This window comes from Nannobrachium achirus, assembly GCF_963921795.1.
Source record: "Nannobrachium achirus genome assembly, chromosome: 21".
NCBI classification, from domain to species: domain Eukaryota; kingdom Metazoa; phylum Chordata; class Actinopteri; order Myctophiformes; family Myctophidae; genus Nannobrachium; species Nannobrachium achirus.
The window spans coordinates 9,184,915-9,204,884 of record NC_137828.1 but is presented as its reverse complement, the minus strand read 5'-3'; the positions used below and the strand labels follow the sequence as shown (position 1 = coordinate 9,204,884).

The 19,970-nt window shown below is 43.0% G+C and overlaps 1 protein-coding gene across 1 annotated transcript in view; it reads left to right on the top strand.

Moving 5' to 3' along the window:
• Window positions 1–19,970, top strand: part of pip4k2aa (phosphatidylinositol-5-phosphate 4-kinase, type II, alpha a) — a 130,546-nt gene that overhangs the window by 53,524 nt on the left and 57,052 nt on the right. Inside the window, exons 2-3 of the mRNA XM_080752188.1 lie at window positions 13,455–13,552; window positions 17,787–17,883. Of these exons, the coding sequence (XP_080608314.1) occupies window positions 13,455–13,552; window positions 17,787–17,883 (195 nt within the window). The remainder of the gene's footprint in view (window positions 1–13,454; window positions 13,553–17,786; window positions 17,884–19,970) is intronic.

Below are 19,970 nucleotides of genomic sequence, written 5' to 3'. Positions count from 1 at the left end.
AGGCCGTTGCACAAAAGTAGTGAAAACAGCAGATCTACAAACACACAACGCCTCGCGGTGCGAGGCGTTGTGTGCTTGTAGATCGGCTGTTTTCACTACTTTAAATCATTTTTAAAATGATAAATACAAAACAAACGGTTTTGGACATACAAGGTTTCAACCCGACAACGACGAAATATAACTCAATGTACAGTAATTGCCCCACTGGCTTGTCACTTGTCATGATCTGAAATGGCAAATCACAATGAGGGCCTCTCCAACTCTTTTTTCCCGGGCTGAATCAGGGGCCCAGCACGTCCCTGGCAACAGGCTTTGAAAATACATGAACTTTATTGCCAGATTATCTTTATTACGAAGTTCATTGCAAGGTTAAAGGAGTAGTTCACCCCCAAAATGACTTTTTTTCTATTGATTACTCATGCCATGGAGAGTAGAGTTCAATAATATGGTAAATTTACCCCCATTGATTCCGGATGGTGACCCGTTTCGAAACGGGTCACCATCCGGAACGAATGGAGGTAAATTTATTGTTATAACATTTTTGTCTTAGGAATGCGACAAAAAACAAAAAATATTATTGAACTCTAGTCTCCATGGCATGAGTAATCAATAGAAAAAAAGTCATTTTGGGGGTGAACTACTCCTTTAAGGACGAAGCATTTGAGTCGTCCTCTCTTTTACCGCCTCTGCTGTGTGCTGCGGAAATAACCGGTGTTCAAGCTCCACGATGCATTGCGGTGCAACACTTTGTGTGCTTGTAGATCCGCTATTCTCCTGCACCTGCAACTAAGGCTTGAAAGGTGTACTGAATGTGAGCCTTTGCCTTTAGGCAATCAACACAACTCAAAAACATGAACAGGCCTGGGTCTAGTGTGTTGCGGGTTCGAGTCCTGATTTGCTACATGTCATTCCCATCTCCCCCCCCCCCCCCCTTTTTTTGTCAAATTAACCTCCTATGATGGGGTCTACGTGCCTGTATTTTAAAGACGGGGTGAAATCAAAAACATGTTTTTCACACTTTTAGAGCATATCTGTAGTGATAATATGGCCATACCTAACACTAGATGCCAAAAAAATAGAAAATAAACAATTTCTGTGTATATTTATATCAAAGGTCCCTAAATAGGCCATTCTTAATTACTTCCTGTGAACAGAAATTCAAAAAAGTGATGACATAGATAGAGTTTTTGAATATAAATGAACCTTTGATTACATTCACCTGTTTGTTTCCCATTGCTGGCTCCCATTACTCCCATTAGATTTTAAATCCCATTGCCTGAAGGGCTGGTCCCCTCGGATTGGTTCAGAAACACACAGGCTTCCTTTTCAAACTGAAACTTCAAAATAAAATACCCAAAATAGTCATTTCATTGGGTCTTTAACATCAGTTATGGTGGTACTTGGAGACACAGATATTTTCTGAGGTGGTAGTTGGTTGAGACCACTGGTCTAGATATACAGTATCCCCAGAGCAGGTAAACAACAAGACAGAGTGGGTGTGTAGACCTAATTAGTGGGGAAAAGTCCTCCAGTCCTTTGGGGGGCGACGTTCATTCCTGCCTGTGTTCCTCCCGGAGGCCATGCCTTCCCTTCTGGGTGTTGCTCGTTTGCCGCGTGCCAGGCTGAATGTCAGAGCACCCCGAGGACACGCGTGTGTCTTCTGTGCAGGGCTGGCACGGGAGGGAAGGCCTTGTACAACGCTTAGAGTGCTTAATTATTTAGTTTTCTAACAGAACACGCACACGGTTTAGTACTGAACCAGGGGTGTTGTTGGCTGGATTATTCATGAAGCTTTCCCGGAAGAGAAAGATCCCATCTCTCTCTCTCTAGGTCGTCCTCAGACGAGCCTTCCATCGTCGCTTCCAGTCATCCCGGTTCTCCATACATCTGGCCAGCTCGTTGGTGCTTTGCGCTCCTGCGTCTTTCTTGAGTACATCCACGTATGTTATAGTGGGACGTCCTCGTGACCGGTGCCCATGTGTTGGTTCCCACAGCACCAGTTTGCTGGCAGGAAGCTCTCGTCTTTGGCAGTGTCCTGCTAGTCTCATTGTTCTGGCAGCAATTTTCTCGCTCACCCTTGTTATTCCCTCATACAGGCTCTTGTTGGTAACATGTGCACTCTTACTGATGTTAAGTACTGCACGCAACATTCTGGTGTAGCACCCGTCAAGAGACTTCTGCAGGGTTGGCTTCAGGGTCCAGCATTCACTGCCATAGAGGAGAACAGACTCCACCGTGAAGAGAAAGATCCCATGTATGTCCGCTAGTTGCGCTGTTTTCCACCCGCGAAGTACCAAAAAAATGTGTTCTCCACTGGACCCCATTCATTTTCCTCGTTGATTTCCTAACCTTAATAAACGTCGTCATAAATACTTTATGGTTCCTGTCGCTAGTGAAAAACTACCTTTCAATCACCATGATATGCGTTTTGTGCAAATATGGTCCCATTTATGTTAAAATTGATGATAACGTTGCGGGGGCGTTGTGTGCTTGTAGATCTTCTGTTTTCACTACTTTCGTGCGATGGCCTTGTATGATGAAGCAGGGCTTTACTTTGCGAAAGAACATACAAATTTGAAACTTGGAGATACGAGGTTTCTGCCCGACAGTGACGATATAAAATATGATTAAAGGGGTTAAAATGAGAGTGATGCTGTATTAAAACACATTTAGCTGGGGACCCCCTGGAACCCCTGGTGGTCATTCTCACACAATTAAATTAAAATGTATTTGTGTGTAGACTGTATCATCATAAGTTACATTTCATAATCAAGTGTCACTTTCCCCCCACCGGCGACTATGAATTAGATTGTGTCCGCTATGTGTTCTTTTTGCATTTTTATCAATTTGCTTTCATAATGTAACCTTTGTGATGTAACCTTCAAAAACAAGGAGAAATTTGTACCGTATATCCTACCATAGACCACATTTGCATGTGTGTGTGTGTGTGTGTGTGTGTGTGTGTGTGTGTGTGTGTGTGTGTGTGTGTGTGTGTGTGTGTGTGTGTGTGTGTGTGTGTGTGTGTGTGTGTGTGTGTGTGTGTGTGTGTGTGTGTGTGTGTGTGTGTGTGCTGCATTTGTAATGTAACCTTCTTGATGTAACCTTCAAAATAATCAGCAATTTTTTATGGCCTTCATCTCATAGACACCACATTTCACGTGTGTGTGTGTGTGTGTGTGTGTTTGTGCGTGTGTGTGTGTGCATGTATGTTTGTGCGTGTGTGCGTGCACACGTGCATAGTAGGGGTGGATATTGGCAAGAATCTCGCGATGCAATACGTATCACGATACTTGGGTCACGATGCAATAGTATCACAATATATTGTAAATCTTTGCTATACAATACTATTGCGATATATCATCTTTAAAAGCTGAAGGCGCTGCTCTAATGTAGTTGTTTTCGTCGTTCGCAACCATTTTATCGAGAGACTTCGCTCACTGAACCGTGGGAAGGGGAAGTAGCTACTATAGTACAGCGACATCTAGAGGCAGCGGAGTGTCAGGACTGGACTTCTACCATTGGTTCCTATGCATGGGAACATATTTTATTTTGCTCAAAGTATCGCGATACTACAGTCTGAAGTATCGATACAGTATTGGCAAATAAACTATCGATTATATTGGAGCTTGTTAATTTTTATTGATAATGAGCACCTTATTGATCCAGCTTATTGAGCCGGGCTTTTATCGAGCCCACTATTGAGTGTTTTCTAATATTTCGTGGAAAGATATGAGACGACAAATTCAGAACAGAACTGGGATCTTTTTTAATTGGCCAGTTGTTGCGACTGTGAGTTTGTGGCTGACCACCATCTATGAAGATGACAATTGACAAAAGTAACAAACATCATTAAAACAATCATTCATTAGTGTGCAATAAGTGTTAAATGGCTTTATACTGTAAACATGACATCATGGGCCGCTATGCTCGATAACAAGCTTGATAAGCTCAAAGCTTATTGATAGCGGGTACTCAATAATAAGAAGGGAATATCTTAAAAAGTCCTGGAATAAATTCCTTACCAAAACATTTCTTCACCAATGTGTTTGTAAAGGTGTCTAGTAACACATCCCACAAAGACTGAAATTCAGTTTCCCTAGGAGAATCCTTGATAGCTGATGAAAGTTGGAGTCCCATTAAATTAACTATACAGGATAAAACACACCAAAATAAATATGCTTTGAGTAGCATTTGAGGGGTCAAACTATGGGTTTTTCATGATTCTGAATCCATTGCAAGCATTTGTTTTGCACAAAAAAACATTCCTTGGGGTAGAAACAGCCCCCATACAATTATTGTTTAGTGATGAGTCATCACTTTTCAAAGTTTTGTGGGAGCCGCCTTGACCCCAAGGAATGTTTTCCGTTTTGGTAGGGAATTTATTCCAGGATATGACACTATTTCTGAAGATTTTCCCTTCTTATAAATCTGTTATCGGGTTATCGAGCTACCCTTGTTTAGGGCTCATGCATGTGTGCTTGGCTGCTTGCATGTGTATTTGTGCAGCATGTATTGTACTGTAGCTGCAGGTATACGTATATTGTAGTGTCTGTATCGTACGAGTGTACTTGCGAGTTGATGGCTGTATTTCAATCAATGGAGTGTGTGTGTGTGTGTGTGTGTGCGTGCGTGCGTGTGTGTGCGTGCGTGCGTGCATACTAACACAACAGCAGCACGAGGCCTGGTCCTCCTCCTACCAGCGTTGTGTGAGACGGGCCTTTGTTGTTGTTCAGGCGACGTCTCCCCGGCGAGCTCCCACAATGCATCTGTGCCCGGGTAGCAGCAGCACTGGCTGTGGCGTCTCTGCCTGTCACCACAAGACTCTGAGACGCACACACACACACACACACACACACACACACACACACACACACACACACACACACACACACACACACACACACACACACACACACACACACACACAGAGAACAGAACACACACACACACAGCAAACTGACTGACTGGACACTACTTTCATCCCACACAGATGGGATTCTCCGCTCCTTAAATGTATTTCCCATATCGTCATTGTCAGGTGGAAACCTGAGTACAGTATGTCCAAAACCGTTTGTTTTGTATTCATCATTTAAAAAAAATGATTTGAACTAGTGAAAATAGCCGATCTACAAGCACACAACACGGGCGTTTTGTGCTTGTAGATCTGCTATTTTCACTAGTCTTGTGCCGAAAGTCTAGTACGGTGAAGCAGGGCTTTACTTTACGAAAAAACTTACACGTGAAACTTGGAGATACAAGGTTTCTGCCCGACAGCGAAGATATGCGCCGCTCTTCATCTCTCTATCTCTCTCTGAGTCTTCCCTTTGTCAAATCTCTTTCCCTCTCTCTCTCACACACACACACACACACACACACACACACACACACACACACACACACACACACACACACACACACACACACACACACACACACACACACTCTGTCTGTCTGTCTGTCTGTCTGTCTGTCTGTCTGTCTGTCTGTCTGTCTGTCTGTCTGTCTGTCTGTCTGTCTGTCTGTCTGTCTGTCTGTCTGTCTGTCTGTCTTTCTTTCTGTCTTTCTCTCTCACAGTGCACTGTGTATTATTAACCACTTCCAGCCCGGTGTGGCGTCCCTGTTTTGGTCATGTTTTTAAAGGCAATTCTTTTTTCTTCAAAAATAGCAGATCAACATGCGTCATCACGAATGCAACACATTTCTTTTTGTTGTTGTTTTTATAGGGCTTAAAGGAGTAGTTCACCCGCAAAATGACTTTTTTTCTATTGATTACTCATGCCATGGAGACTTGAGTTCAATAATATATATGTATTGTTTTTGTATTTGTCCTAAGACAAAAATGTGATTATAGAAAATGTACCCCCTTTGATTCCGGATGGGGATCTTTTCCAAAAAAGTCTACAGAAAGAGTTAAAATTATGTTTTTATGTGGCCACACCCACCAGTTCATTAAGTATGCCTGGTTGTCAGGTGGGTGGTGACCCAGCTGAAGTTAGCCACACCTACAGTGCTGGGTGTTTGGTAAAAGTGGAGGGGCTGATGTTATGATGTCATTAAATCAGAGGCTCAGAGGCTTTCAGTTTTCAGGAAGAAACCAAAATTACACAGGGAAGGCAAATTTGCACAACCACACCTGGAGGTCTATTAGACTAATGTTAACTCCATAGACACATACAGAACAGAAAATGTACAAAACTATGGCACCACCTCTTTAAATAAAGTGCAGATTTTGGCGATTATGGCATTGATATTGTGAACATTAATGCCTTCCACTTGGCTTAAAACGATTTTTAAAACAGCCTAAGCGAAAGCTTTGTTAAAAAGGTATGTTTTGAGTCCATTTTTAAAAGCATCGGTAGATTGTGGGGCTCTCAAGTGGTCGGGGAGGACATTCCACAGGCGTGGGGTAGTGCAGCAGAATGCCCGGTCGCCCATGGTGCTGGGCTTAGTCATGGGGGCAAGGAGGAGGAGGTTGGTGTTGGAGTGGAGGGCTGTGGTTTTAGAAGTTCTTTGAGGTATAGTATAGTAGCCGGGGAGCCACTGTGCCAAAATGAGAGAAGACCTGTGATGTCATTACATACTCCAAATTTTTGTTTTTCCTATTAACACATGGGATGCTCAGGTTTATAACATTTCTAGCTGTTGCTGCTGCCGCCGTTCACTCACGCTTTATTTTGAAGAGCCTCGGAAGCTTCGTGCGTATGCACGTGGGTGTCCACTGACGATTGAGGAAGATAATCCATTTGTTTACAAACGCTCGCGAAACTCAAATCCAAACCGTGGCCGACCATCGCGGTAAAGTGTCGCCGTTCTTTTCACCTCATTCATAGATAAAGCCCTTTTTATGTTTCAGAGTAGAATGGAAATCAATGCAACCAGCGCGTGCCATTTTCTCTCTCTCTCTCTCTCACTACGGGGTGACGTATGGTCTCGGGTCATTCAGAGGGCAGGCAGCTGCACGTACAGTTAACCCTTCGTTGTCTCGTTCAGGAACGAGACAACTCCTTTTGGCATGGTGACCCCTAGTGGCCTTAACTCGTTACTGAATGAGTTTGGAGTCGATGGAGTGCATATTCAAATATCCATAACTTTTTTTCGCAGAGTTTCCGGCAGAGTAGGCCTCTCATTCTGTGTACCTTAACTCATTTGCCGCGATGCCCGTAGCGCCCGTAAATTTTCCGCTGTACGGCCCTGCCATGCCCGTAAATCCCGTAAATGTGCTTTTAAATTATGTAATGCTAAATTACACTCTTCCCCAGCCCCTGAAAAAGTTTGGGCCTTCTATTATATACGGAACCCAAAATATCACACATCAAAGTTTGAAGTTTGAAAACAAGAGTGTAATAAATGTATAAATCTCAATAAAAGTGTCTAATTCTCCCCATAACCTACAGTGAAGGTACAGTGAAGGCATATCGCACATACGCTGCAGCCTCCAGCACACAGAATGCGTCTTTTTTTTCCAAGCTTTTTTTTTTTTTTTTTTTTTTTCAGGCGCTCACTCCAACATGCATGCCATTCACACACACCCCCATTCCAACACCAATGCCCTTGCCCTACTATGTTAGTGTCGCCAGAAGTCAATCTGAATGGCAGCACGTCAGAAGTTTTTTTTTTTTTTTCCAGGCGTGCATCCCCTCACTCCAACATGCATGCCATTCACACACACCCCCATTCCAACACCAATGCCCTTGCCCTACTATGCAAGTGTCGCCTGAAGTCAATCTGAATGACAGCATGTCAGAAGCCCCCCAAGCAGAGGCTAGCCTAACAGTTCAGCTCGATGAGACCGTTCTTCATAAATCAAACAAAATCCCGTGACATTTTCACTTCAAAAGCCATAATCTGCTATGTGCCTACACAAGACAAAGTCTCCACAACAAACTATTGTCCAGATTTGCAGCCAACAACCAAAATAAACCATCACAAACACAATATATAACACATCTAAACCTCACCTCACGTCAGCGGGGGTCCCCTCGACCAAATCCCGATCATAAGGCACTGCTCGCGGGAGAGAGTAGATGTCCCTGACTCCCCCCGTGCCCTGGTCAAGCGACCAATGTCCTCTGTGTCGTGTCCGGAGGCTGACCACAAACTCCTCCATTCTCCATTCGCGTCGGTAAAACTTATAAGACATCCTCGTCGTCAAGCGTTAGCCTTGTCTTCTCCGTGTCTGCTCCAGCTTTCCGAAACAAGTGGATCCCACCGGGAACAGTGGAGTAAGACTAAAGTTTTGTTTTCAACCATTCCATTCCTAAAGTTGTCCTTCCCCACACACAGCATGTCGGCTTATGTGCATGCAAGCGCAATCACGCACGCAACGCATGTGCATGTGCATGTGCACAGACTGAAAAGAAAGTGAATATCGATCCATCGCGCGCCTGCATCTCCCCATGTGTTGTGTGTTGTGATCAGCATGTTCGATCAGCTGTCTTGCGGATACCCAAACTTGTACAAGTTCCTGTCCCCCCCGAGCCCCCTGTGATTGGCTGAACCGGAGGTAGGGAGTGCTCCATTTTAGTCACTTGGACCGCGCAGAGGACCTGAACACTGCACACTCAGTGAGTAACGTGATCCCAAACGATTCAATTCGGTGGAGCTTTATTGGCATGAGAAAACGCAAAGTACAGAAGAACTGTTTGCTGGGTTCTCGCCAAAGCAAGTGTCACAAATAAAATAAAAACTGTTGAAAATGGGTAACATATAGGTCTAGATACAGTTGCTTTTACTACTTAGCAATATATATAGACCTATATTTAGACACATATATATATATATATATATAATATAGATCTGCTATTATGTACATGTGTGTGTGTATAGCCTACAGTATAGTGTGTGTGTGTGTGTGTGTGTGTGTGTGTGTGTGTGTGTGTGTGTGTGTGTGTGTGTGTGTGTGTGTGTGTGTGTGTGTCCTTTTAGTAGACCTTGTACCAGTGAACTGTACCGTCATGAAACTGTACCTTTTCCTATGCAATCTTCTAATAAAGTCTTCAATCAATCAATCAATCAATCAATCAATCAAATGTGTGTGTGTGTGTGTGTGTGTGTGTGTGTGTGTGTGTGTGTGTGTGTGTGTGTGTGTGTGCGTGTGCGCGTGTGTGTGTGTGAGGAGGTACTGCAGAGTAGACCATCGTGGGCCCGTCGGAGTCCAATATAAAAAGCGTATTTCTCTTAGTGTGAAGTAAGACGCCCTAAGGGCAAGAGGTGACCTATTACAGCACTATTACACAATTCCAGTTATACACAATTACACTTATTACACTCATCTGATAAGGCCTGAGGTCATAAAGACAGATATCAAGTGACTTATCTGCTTGAAAATAGACCATTCACAAAAACCTAAATAACTCCATTTCATTTGATTTTCAAGCTCGGAAAATCAAAAAACAAGGGTTTTGAAATGGCTATAACTATAGAATGGTACATCGTAAATACAAAATTATATTTTTTGGGTGAAACTAGAGCTTGTCTTCTTTCATTTTCATTACTGTATGACATTGTCATGCAAAAACAGAATTTAGGAAAAATGTAAATATAAAAAAAAATATCCATTATACAAAATGGCAGAAAACCCTTACAGTACAATGTTAAAATGGCAGCAAATGAGTTAATGCCCAAATGAATAGAAAAAACTAAAATAAAAAGTATGTCATGACGTCACAGGTAAAACCCTATTCTTTGAGCTTTTGGGCCTGTGGCTCCCCGGCTATAGGGGGGGGAGCATTGCCGTGGATGCACTGATGAGTCAGAAGGGAGATCATGTATTCATGTATTCAGTCCTGAAGCTTGATGGGGAGACAGTGAAGTGAGCAGAGGGTGGGTGTGATGGCTGTGGTCAAACTTCTTCAATGTCACGATTATTGTGACCAAAGAAATCGCGGTTTACGATTATTATGAATGCCCTGGAACACACCACTGCACACACGCACACACACGCACATGTGCACGTGCACACACACACACACACACACGTGCACACACACACACACACACACACACACACACACACACACACCGGGCTGTGGATCATGTGTGTGACAGGTTGTGGGTGGGGGGTGGTCAGCTCCAAATGGAAACTCTGCCTCATGATCTCCTCCCTCCTGGGGTTCTCTCTGTGTGTGTGTGTGTGTGTGTGTGTGTGTGTGTGTGTGTGTGTGTGTGTGTGTGTGTGTGTGTGTGTGTGTGCGTGTGCGTGTGCGCGTGCGCGTGCGTAGTTAATTGAGCCATCATGAGCAATCATTGAGCAACCATGAGTTCATCTTAATTTGTATGTATTTATTTATTTTGAGGGGTCAATTTGTGCCGCGCTACGAGCTTGTAGATCCGCTATTTTTTTTTCAAATTCAAATCCTTGAATATATATTTTAAAAAATAATAATAAGCAAACGTTTTTTTACACAAATCTTTGCTTCTGGGGGTCCCCGGAACAAAACATTTTGAGATGGGGGGTCGGCGGCAGATATAATGGACCGAAGTCAAGTTTCCTTTCTTTTTGTGCTATAGTTTCTATAGAAAGGAGCCCCAGAAGTTCTTGAAGCCCATGCAGCTCTCCTCTCCTCTCCTCTCCTCTCCATAGTGTTGCTGTGGATGTGATGATGCTGGTGCTACTGCAGCTCTCACACCCTGTTCCCCTTGCCTTGATTTACTATTCCTCCCACACACTGCTAAGTGAGACTCCTCCCACACACTGCTAAGTGAGACTCCTCCCACACACTGCTAAGTCAGACTCCTCCCACACACTGCTAAGTGAGACTCCTCCCACACACTGCTAAGTGAGACTCCTCCCACACACTGCTAAGTGAGACTCCTCCCACACACTGCTAAGTGAGACTCCTCCCACACACTGCTAAGTGAGACAGGAGCTGAATAATCCTCCTTTCTCTCTCAGAGAGAACTCCTGCTTTAGTGTTTTTCTATTTTAGCTTTAGTTTGGATTTTAACCACTTGAAGCCCAGCATTTGGCATCAGCCAAATAAATAGCAACAACGCATTGCAGCACTAAGTGATGGGAGCTCGTAGATCGGCCCGTTTTTGGAAAGGATTTGATGGAATGTATGTAGGTGGAATAAATAGGTACAGACAGACCAGCTCAGGTGGAGTTGACAGAGTCTAGAGCAGTGCACCACGCAAGGCACCGACCTGCTCAATGGGAGCAGTTAGGGGTTCAGAGTCTTGCTCAAGGACACTTCCACACTAGTCTGGGATCACTTCACTTTTCAGGGGTTTGTAACCGGTCTGGAGCGGAAACCACAAAACGTCATGTTGTAGTACTCAAAGGACTACAATTTGCCAGAAAGGTCAAACCGGATTCAGTTTTAACCCAAAATATTCCCCTGTGCTCAAGGTAGGGTTGTTCGATATGGCCAAAAAATAAAATCTCGATTATTTTCTCTGAAATCCCGATTTTCGATTTCGATTTCGATTTTTTGTTAAAAGAATAATACATTGTTTCAACTATTTTGTTTTCATTTAAAAAATGCAAGGAAATGATTTTTTTTTTCATTATTGTTTCATTTTTTGTTTTTTTTTATATAGCCAAATAGCAAAATGCAATAAAACAATAAGGGTATTCATAATAATAACTTTAGTTGTGCAACAATCACATACAACTTAGCGTCCTTAGTGTTTCATTATCAATAGTGAGTGACAAAACAGCCAAAACAAGCCAGCTCTTGGAGGCTGGTGAGGCATTTTGGTAGGCATTTCGCCTACCAAAATGTAATTCCTGGCTACGCCCCTGCCCTGCACCACTCATGCACGGAGATGTTGACTGATTGTAAACGGAGGCGAAGCGCTTCGCTTCCCGACGCAAAATTAACACAGTGACAGGGACAGTAGGAGTAGGAGTAGACTACAGTCAGTAGGTGGGTAACACAGAATTAATAAGCTTTTTTCAAACTACAACAAGTAAGTAAGTTTACCAGCTCAGCAGCGTTTTGTTCTGTTTGCTGCTTGAACCATCGCGAGTGAGCGCAGTGCGGTGGTGAACTCTGCTCAGTCTGACGTGCGCTAAACGCGCATCAAAGAAATGACACATCAGATAGAAAGTAGTATTAATTTGGTGTCGGACCTTGTCGTCCTGCTTTAGGAGGACGGGGCTGTGTACCTTTTGCGCGTGCAAGGCTCCAATGAGTAAGAATTTCCCTAATTAAAGTGAAAATCGATTTTACGATTTCCATTTTTTTAAATCGTCCAAAGGAAAAAAACCGGGTTACGATTAAAAATCGATTAATCGAACAACCCTAGCTCAAGGACACACTTTTAGGGCCTACCTAATAAACTCCTTGATGCAGAGTGGTTTTGCTTTTGATTTTTTTTTTTTGGTATATGTATCTTTTAGTCCAACTGGTAGCGACTGGCAAGACTACACTAGGCTACTCGAGCATTTTAATAGGGATTGGGGAAACAAACGGGGGGAACCAAATCAAAGCGACGCCGCTTCTTCTAGTGGTTTCCGCGCTTTAGGCGGAAACCAAACGGCCTGTTGTGAACGACATGAAAGCTGGTTACACACTGCACTGCGTGTTTTCGTTGCGTTTTGGAAATCCGAAATCCGGAGGCCAGGGAGAGAGAGGAAAGAGAGAGAGAGAGCAAGGGACTCAGTGGCAACAGTTGCGAAAATCGGGGAAAAATCATACATAATGAAAATATGAAAATAACATACATAATGACATAAAGTGAGGTTGATTTTTTTTTATTTATGTGTTCCGAAATTCACTCCGATATTCGGCCCGAAAAACACGGCAGTGTGTAAAGACCTTAACTCTGGGGGCTCCCGGGATCGAACTGGGAACCTTCCGGTTCCTAAGTGGCCGCTCTACCTCCTGAGACACTTTTCTGATATGTTTGTACGACCCCCTGCATCTGTCTAGTTAAAGGTGATACACCATGAAATTTCACTTTTCCTATTTTAAAACCTTTTTTTGGGGTCCCACTAGCACCTTCTATCCTCACAAAGTCCCATTTCAGACCGTTGTGTCTTTCTCTGGTTTTGGGAAGGTGGAGGTTAAAAGCATCCCACGGGTTCTCAAAACAGGCTGTCCAGATTTGCTGCCGTCGATGACGTCATCGACGGCCGGTTTTTTTTGGGGGGGGGGGGGGGGGGGGGGGGGGGGGGGTGGCGCAGTTCAGGCCAAAGGTGGTACTGCAGCTGAAAATGCTCTGAGAGCCATTCAAAAAGGAGAGCGGCTCTCTATTCAGGAGAGGTAATTTAGCCTCAAACCTTTTGAAAAACGTGTTTGGGACATAAACAATATGACATAAATACTTTTTAAATGCATGGTGTATCACCTTTAAGATGCAGATCTATTCTAGATTACATTTTACGTTGTAGTCATGAAAAAAACAAGCCTAAGTGACAAAAGCATCCCTAACCCCTCCCTCTCTCTCTCTCTCTCTCTCTCTCTCTCTTTCTCTCTCTCTCTCTCTCTCTCTCTCTCTCTCTGCAGATAAACGAGCTAAGCCATGTTCAGATTCCCATCATGCTGATGCCAGATGACTTCAAGGCCTACTCCAAGATTAAAGTGGACAACCACCTCTTCAACAAGTGAGTCACCGTTTAATCCCTGCCTAGATTACACAAGCACGCACGCACGCACGCACGCACGCACACACGCACGCACGCACGCACACACACACACATTTCTGTTTCATCTGAATATCATTGGAAACCTTGTATGTCCAAAACATGCTCTTTTTTTTGTTTTAGTTGTTATGCAAATCAATGAATTACTCCCCACGCACATTTCATGGTTGTCACTGCAGTTGTATCCTACTGCAGGGTTCCCCAATAGGCAGCCCGCGGGCCATTTGCGGCCCGCGGGGGGCTACTGTCTGGCCCCCACCAAACCCAGTAATAATGGTGGTATAAGATCAGCAACAACACTAGTATATCGTCGTTGTTGGGTGGAAACCTCGTATCTCCAAATTTGTACGTTATTTCGCAAAGTAAAGCCCTGCTTCATCATTCAAGGCCGTCTCACAAAAGTAGTGAAAACAGCAGATCTACAAGCACACAACGCTTCGCGGTGTGAGGCGTTGTGTGCTTGTAGATTGGCTGTTTTCACTAGTTTAAATCATTTTTAAAATGATAAATGCAAAACGGTTTTGGACATACAAGATTTTCACCCGACAACGACGATATCTGAACTGTCGCTGGAGTAGCGGGAACGCCGCCGTCGCCCCCTGCAATGTTGTGGCCCTCTGCTTGGTACCCTAGACATGATTCAATGTTGTGGCCCTCGGCTTGGTACCCTAGACATAATTCAATGTTGTGGCCCTCGGCTTGGTACCCTAGACATGATTCAATGTTGTGGCCCTCGGCTTGGTACCCTAGACATGATTCAATGTTGTGGCCCTCAGCTTGGTACCCTAGACATGATTCAATGTTGTGGCCCTCGGCTTGGTACCCTAGACATAATTCAATGTTGTGGCCCTCGGCTTGGTACCCTAGACATGATTCAATGTTGTGGCCCTCAGCTTGGTACCCTAGACATGATTCAATGTTGTGGCCCTCGGCTTGGTACCCTAGACAGGATTCAATGTTGTGGCCCTCAGGGTTTCCTGCAGGAAAAAGTCTTGACAAGGGGGGGATATCATGGCGCACGCGCAAAGCGCGTGCGCCGAAATTTTTTGATAATTAATTAATTATTTCGAGTAATTAATTCACTTAATTTTTTATATTAATTCTTATTTTTGCCCTATAAAAAACACATGAATGTGCCCATGATGACGGAAAACACAACTACATGCTATCATTCACATTTATTCAACATTGAATAACTACGTTTTTCACAGGACAGTGTAACTTGTTTTTTTCCCCCAGGTTAATCAACCAGCACTCGTGCCATATAAATAGAAGTCTACAGCACAGAAAAAAAAAAAGAAACATTGGTGTAAAGTAACTAAGTAGATTTACTTAAGTACTGTACTTATACTGTACAAAGGAGATTTTCAGGTATTTGCACTTTACTTGAGTATTTCCTGCATTCAGGAGATACCAGCCCTTGTGTTTTCTTCAAATGTAAACAAACATGGCTGCCATGTTTGAAAGATAGGGTTGGTATGGGGGTTAAACATGCAATTTCGCGATCGCGATCATGCCTAGTACATTGTTGGAGGTCCAAAAAGTTTTTTTGAGAAATTTTTTTTTTTTTTTTTTTTTTAATACCCTTGGGGGGGCGGGGGGGTTTTCAGGCCGGGCGGGGCGCCTGGCCTGTAAAGTGCTGCAGGAAACCCTGGGCCCTCGGCTTGGTACCCTAGACAGGATTCAATGTTATGGCCCTCGGCTTGGTACCCTAGACATAATTCAATGTTGTGGCCCTCGGCTTGGTACCCTAGACAGGATTCAATGTTGTGGCCCTCGGCTTGGTACCCTAGACATAATTCAATGTTGTGGCCCTCGGCTTGGTACCCTAGACATAATTCGGCCCTTGGGGAAAACTAATCGGGGAACCCTGTCCTACTGGCTCACCTGCCAGTGAGGAGCCCCTACCAGGAGGACGTAGAGCCTTCGTCCTATTCTTCCCACCCAATACCCCCCTCTGACACTCCCCAGCCCGTATGAATACATGCAATGACCAGTATGAAATTAATTGGTAAAAATGTGTGGGAACCCTGTATAACCCTGCCTTTTGTCCCGCCTACAACAGTAATTGCTGGTTGTTTTCAAGGCTTGCAAAAGAGCGTTTTAATGATTTATCAGATTACAAAAATAGGATATTTCACCCACGAATAGTTGACTTTACGAATACCTTTAGGGTCGAATAGTCGAATACTAAAAATCACTATTTGTGAATAGTGGGCAGGGACTTTACCACTGCGCCACCCGAGTGCCCCCCCCCTTTTTTATCTTAACACATCGGGTGCCCCTGGATTGAGCCCCATTTATCCCCTCTCGCTGCCCAGGCCCACCACCATTGTATTGAATCCGGCCCTGCTGCGTCAATGCATGCGTCATGACGTCACTTGGTCACATGAGACAGGATGTTGTTGTGTAACTTTCTGTATGGACCAGTGTTGATCATAACTGTTCATTGCCGATCAAAATTTGGACATTTTGCCGCACCCCGCCACAGTTTTAGCCATAAAACAAACATCAGAGATAAAGGGCGTTAAAGATGGGGAAATGCATTGGAGTATATGGAGAAAAACGGCCGCGCGATGCTCTCAGCGTCGACTCGAAGCGACTAGCGGCTAATGGGCTACATCCATGTGTAGCCCCAACCTAACGGTGAGATTTAAAGTTAATACTGTAAATACAGTAAACACGTCAAAACGTCGTGGGCCTCCAGTGACATCAAAGAGATTGGGGTGTAGACACCTCGTGGGCACCCCATGAGTTAACATTTGAAAGTAGCTGATCTGCAAGCAGTAGATCTAAATCTTTTCACTACTCTTGTATGGTGAAGTAGGGCATTAATTTATGAAAGAACATAAAAAGTTGAAATTTAGAGATTGGAGGCTGGCAACGATTTGTGATTTTGTCTGCCCTTCAAGCTAAAATGTCCTTTTAAAGTCTGCCCTTCAAGCTACTTTGTCTGGTTTTTATTGCGTTTTATCTTGCACTTATTGTCTTTTTGCGGCTGACTATCTGATATGTCTTTGTAAAGTCCATTCTCTTGTAAAGTCATAGGAATGCTCTCTGCTCTTGCATTTGTTCTCCAAAATCAAATTCCTATTTGACAAATAAAGATGTTATGATTACCGTGATTTGTGCACCGATACGGTTGCGCCAAACGTTTACGACTTTTATGTGGAGGGCTCTGTCCGCTGTGTGTGTGTGTGTGAGTGAGTGTGCACACATAGACATCAAAGGGGGCTTGAGCCCCTGCGAAAATCTACTCGAAAATCGACTCATGCTCACCGCGACTCAAAAAGTATGAGTCAAAAAATCTGTCGTGATTTTGTCAAGATTGACAATAAAACACAACACAAAATACACTGCTCGTCGTTAATGCCACACACCCGTAGACACGGTCGGGAGGGAGAGCGAGGCAGACCAAAGCTCCACATTTGATACACTAGCCTGGGGTGCCAGCCAGAGCGCTCCCACTACGTTCCATGGACTTTGTCACTCCGCTTCTAGTCTCTAGAGAACAGACTCCATGCTAACCAAGGAAGAGCAATTATTTATTATAATTATTATTAGGGCTTTGATGCAAGTTCTGATGGGTGCAGCTGCATAAGTTGTGTTGCTTAAAGTAATGCGCCGTTGTGCTCTCCTCTCAGCTGCTGCTTAGCGAAAAAAAAGTGAAAAAAGTCGATCGACGTGTCGATTTTCGGCCTCGACGCGTCAATTCGCAAATAATGCGTCAATTAACATCCCTAATAAAAAGTGCCCTCTCCAGACCATGAATGCAGTTTTTACTATGGTGAAAGAAATGCAAAGTGCCATGCCATACCTGCAGCATTCAAGAGAATTGCCTTGTCCAAACTCTCCTGAATCTTATGCTGAAATAATTGCCCTCTCTGTGTATAAAATCTCCAGTCTTGTCTTTTTTATGCTTAAGTTTAGTGTGTTATCAAGTACCGAAAATAGCCGACCTCCAAGCTCACAACCGTGTGAGCTTTGAGGTCTGCTATTTTCTATATTTTCACCAAAGGCCCTTTTTAGACGTGTCAGCCCCTGCCTCTCTAACATTCTCTGCACGTCCCTGTGTGTGTGTGTGTGTGTGTGTGTGTGTGTGTGTGTGTGTGTCTGTGTGTGTGTGTGTGTGTGTGTGTGTGTGTGTGTGTGTGTGTGTGTGTGTGTGTGTGTGTGTGTGTGTGTGTGTGTGCAGGGAGAACATGCCAAGCCATTTCAAGTTCAAAGAATACTGCCCCCTGGTGTTCAGGAACCTCAGGGAGAGGTTTGGCATTGATGACCAAGATTTCCAGGTACGCACGCACGCACGCACGCACACACACACACACACACACACACACACACACACACACACACACACACACACACACACACACACACACACACACACACACACACATTCCAGGTGGGTGAGAAAATGGTACTGTAGCTAGAGTACAGAACTTAGTTTGACACATCATCTCTAGGGCTGTCATGACTTAAGTTGACGATTAATTGTCACACAAATAATTGCCATTATTGATTTAATTGTGTTTTTGATTTCATTGTGTTTTTGGCGGATTGATTGATTTTGGGGTTTGGCTTGCAAAGCCAAGCCAAACCCCAAAATCAATCCTCCAGTTCTAGGCAACACAGAAGGGAAGGGACTTTTTTTTAAATTTATTTCCACATAACAACTCAAAGGTATATTAATGACATGGTTCAATGTTGAAAATGCCTGGTTCTCCCTTTTAACTCATTGAGTGCCAGCCTATCACCACTAGAGGGCGCCCAGTGACCAGAGAATAATAGAGATATGCTGGTAATGCATGCCCAAGCCCTGGAGCCATGACTTTTTTTACAAAGGAAAGGACACTTTCCTTTGTGCATGTACAGGAAGAGGATGAAGTTAGCTTGAAGTTAGCTATTGGCTACCAAGCATTTTAGAAGCCTTATTTTCGTCAAAAACTTAGCCATGATTAAACCTTGCACACCTCATGCATGGGAAAAAAACAGAGAAGAATGAGCTCTAAAAAATCCAATGCAATCCTGGATTGCATTGGAGTGGATTTGTGCAGTTTGTTCACAGCTTTCAAACAAAAAAATCCGATTGGAAATCCGTTCAGGCATTCTTGAGATAATCGCCATTATGTTTTACATGTAATGTAAACAAAAATGGCTGCCCTGTATGTTAGATGGGGTTGTATGGGGGTGGAACATGCAAAATCGCGATTGAAATCATGTTCACCAGATTTGATGGGGTCCCAAAAAAAAAAAAAAAAAATGCAAAAAAAATTTTTCAAAAAAAAAAAAAAAATTTTTTTTTTTTTTTTTTTTTTTTTTTTTTAAAAGCCGAACTTGTTCGGGATCGGCACACTACGATACGCTAATAAAGCCGAACTAGTTCGGGATTGGCACTCAATGAGTTAAGTGGATATAAACTCAATCCCAGTATAGTACAGTGTGTTACTAATAGTTTCCAACAGTTATTTACTAAGTATAGAGGATTTAAATGGTTAAGTGCATATAAACCTCAATCCCAGTATAGTACAGTGTGTTACTAATAGTTTCCAACAGTTATTTACTAAGTATAGAGGATTTAAATGGTTAAGTGGATATAAAACTCAATCCCAGTATAGTACAGTGTGTTACTAATAGTTTCCAACAGTTATTTACTAAGTATAGAGGATTTAAATGGTTAAGTGGATATAAAACTCAATCCCAGTATAGTACAGTGTGTTACTAATAGTTTCCAACAGTTATTTACTAAGTATAGAGGGATTTAAATGGTTAAGTGGATATAAAACTCAATCCCAGTACAGTACAGTGTGTTACTAATAGTTTCCAACAGTTATTTACAAGTATAGAGGATTTAAATGGTTAAGTGGATATAAAACTCAATCCCAGTATAGTACAGTGTGTTACTAATAGTTTCCAACAGTTATTTACTAAGTATAGAGGGATTTAAATGGTTAAGTGGATATAAAACTCAATCCCAGTATAGTACAGTGTGTTACTAATAGTTTCCAACAGTTATTTACTAAGTATAGAGGGATTTAAATGGTTAAGTGGATATAAAACTCAATCCCAGTACAGTACAGTGTGTTACTAATAGTTTCCAACAGTTATTTACTAAGTATAGAGGATTTAAATGGTTAAGTGGTAATAAAACTCAATCCCAGTATAGTACAGTGTGTTACTAATAGTTTACAACAGTTATTTACTAAGTATAGAGGATTTAAATGGTTAAGTGGATATAAAACTCAATCCCAGTACAGTACAGTGTGTTACTAATAGTTTCCAACAGTTATTTACTAAGTATAGTGGGTTTAAATGGTTAACCCATTTATACCTAGAATTATTGACTGCTTTAACTGTTGAAAATAGCAGATATACAAGC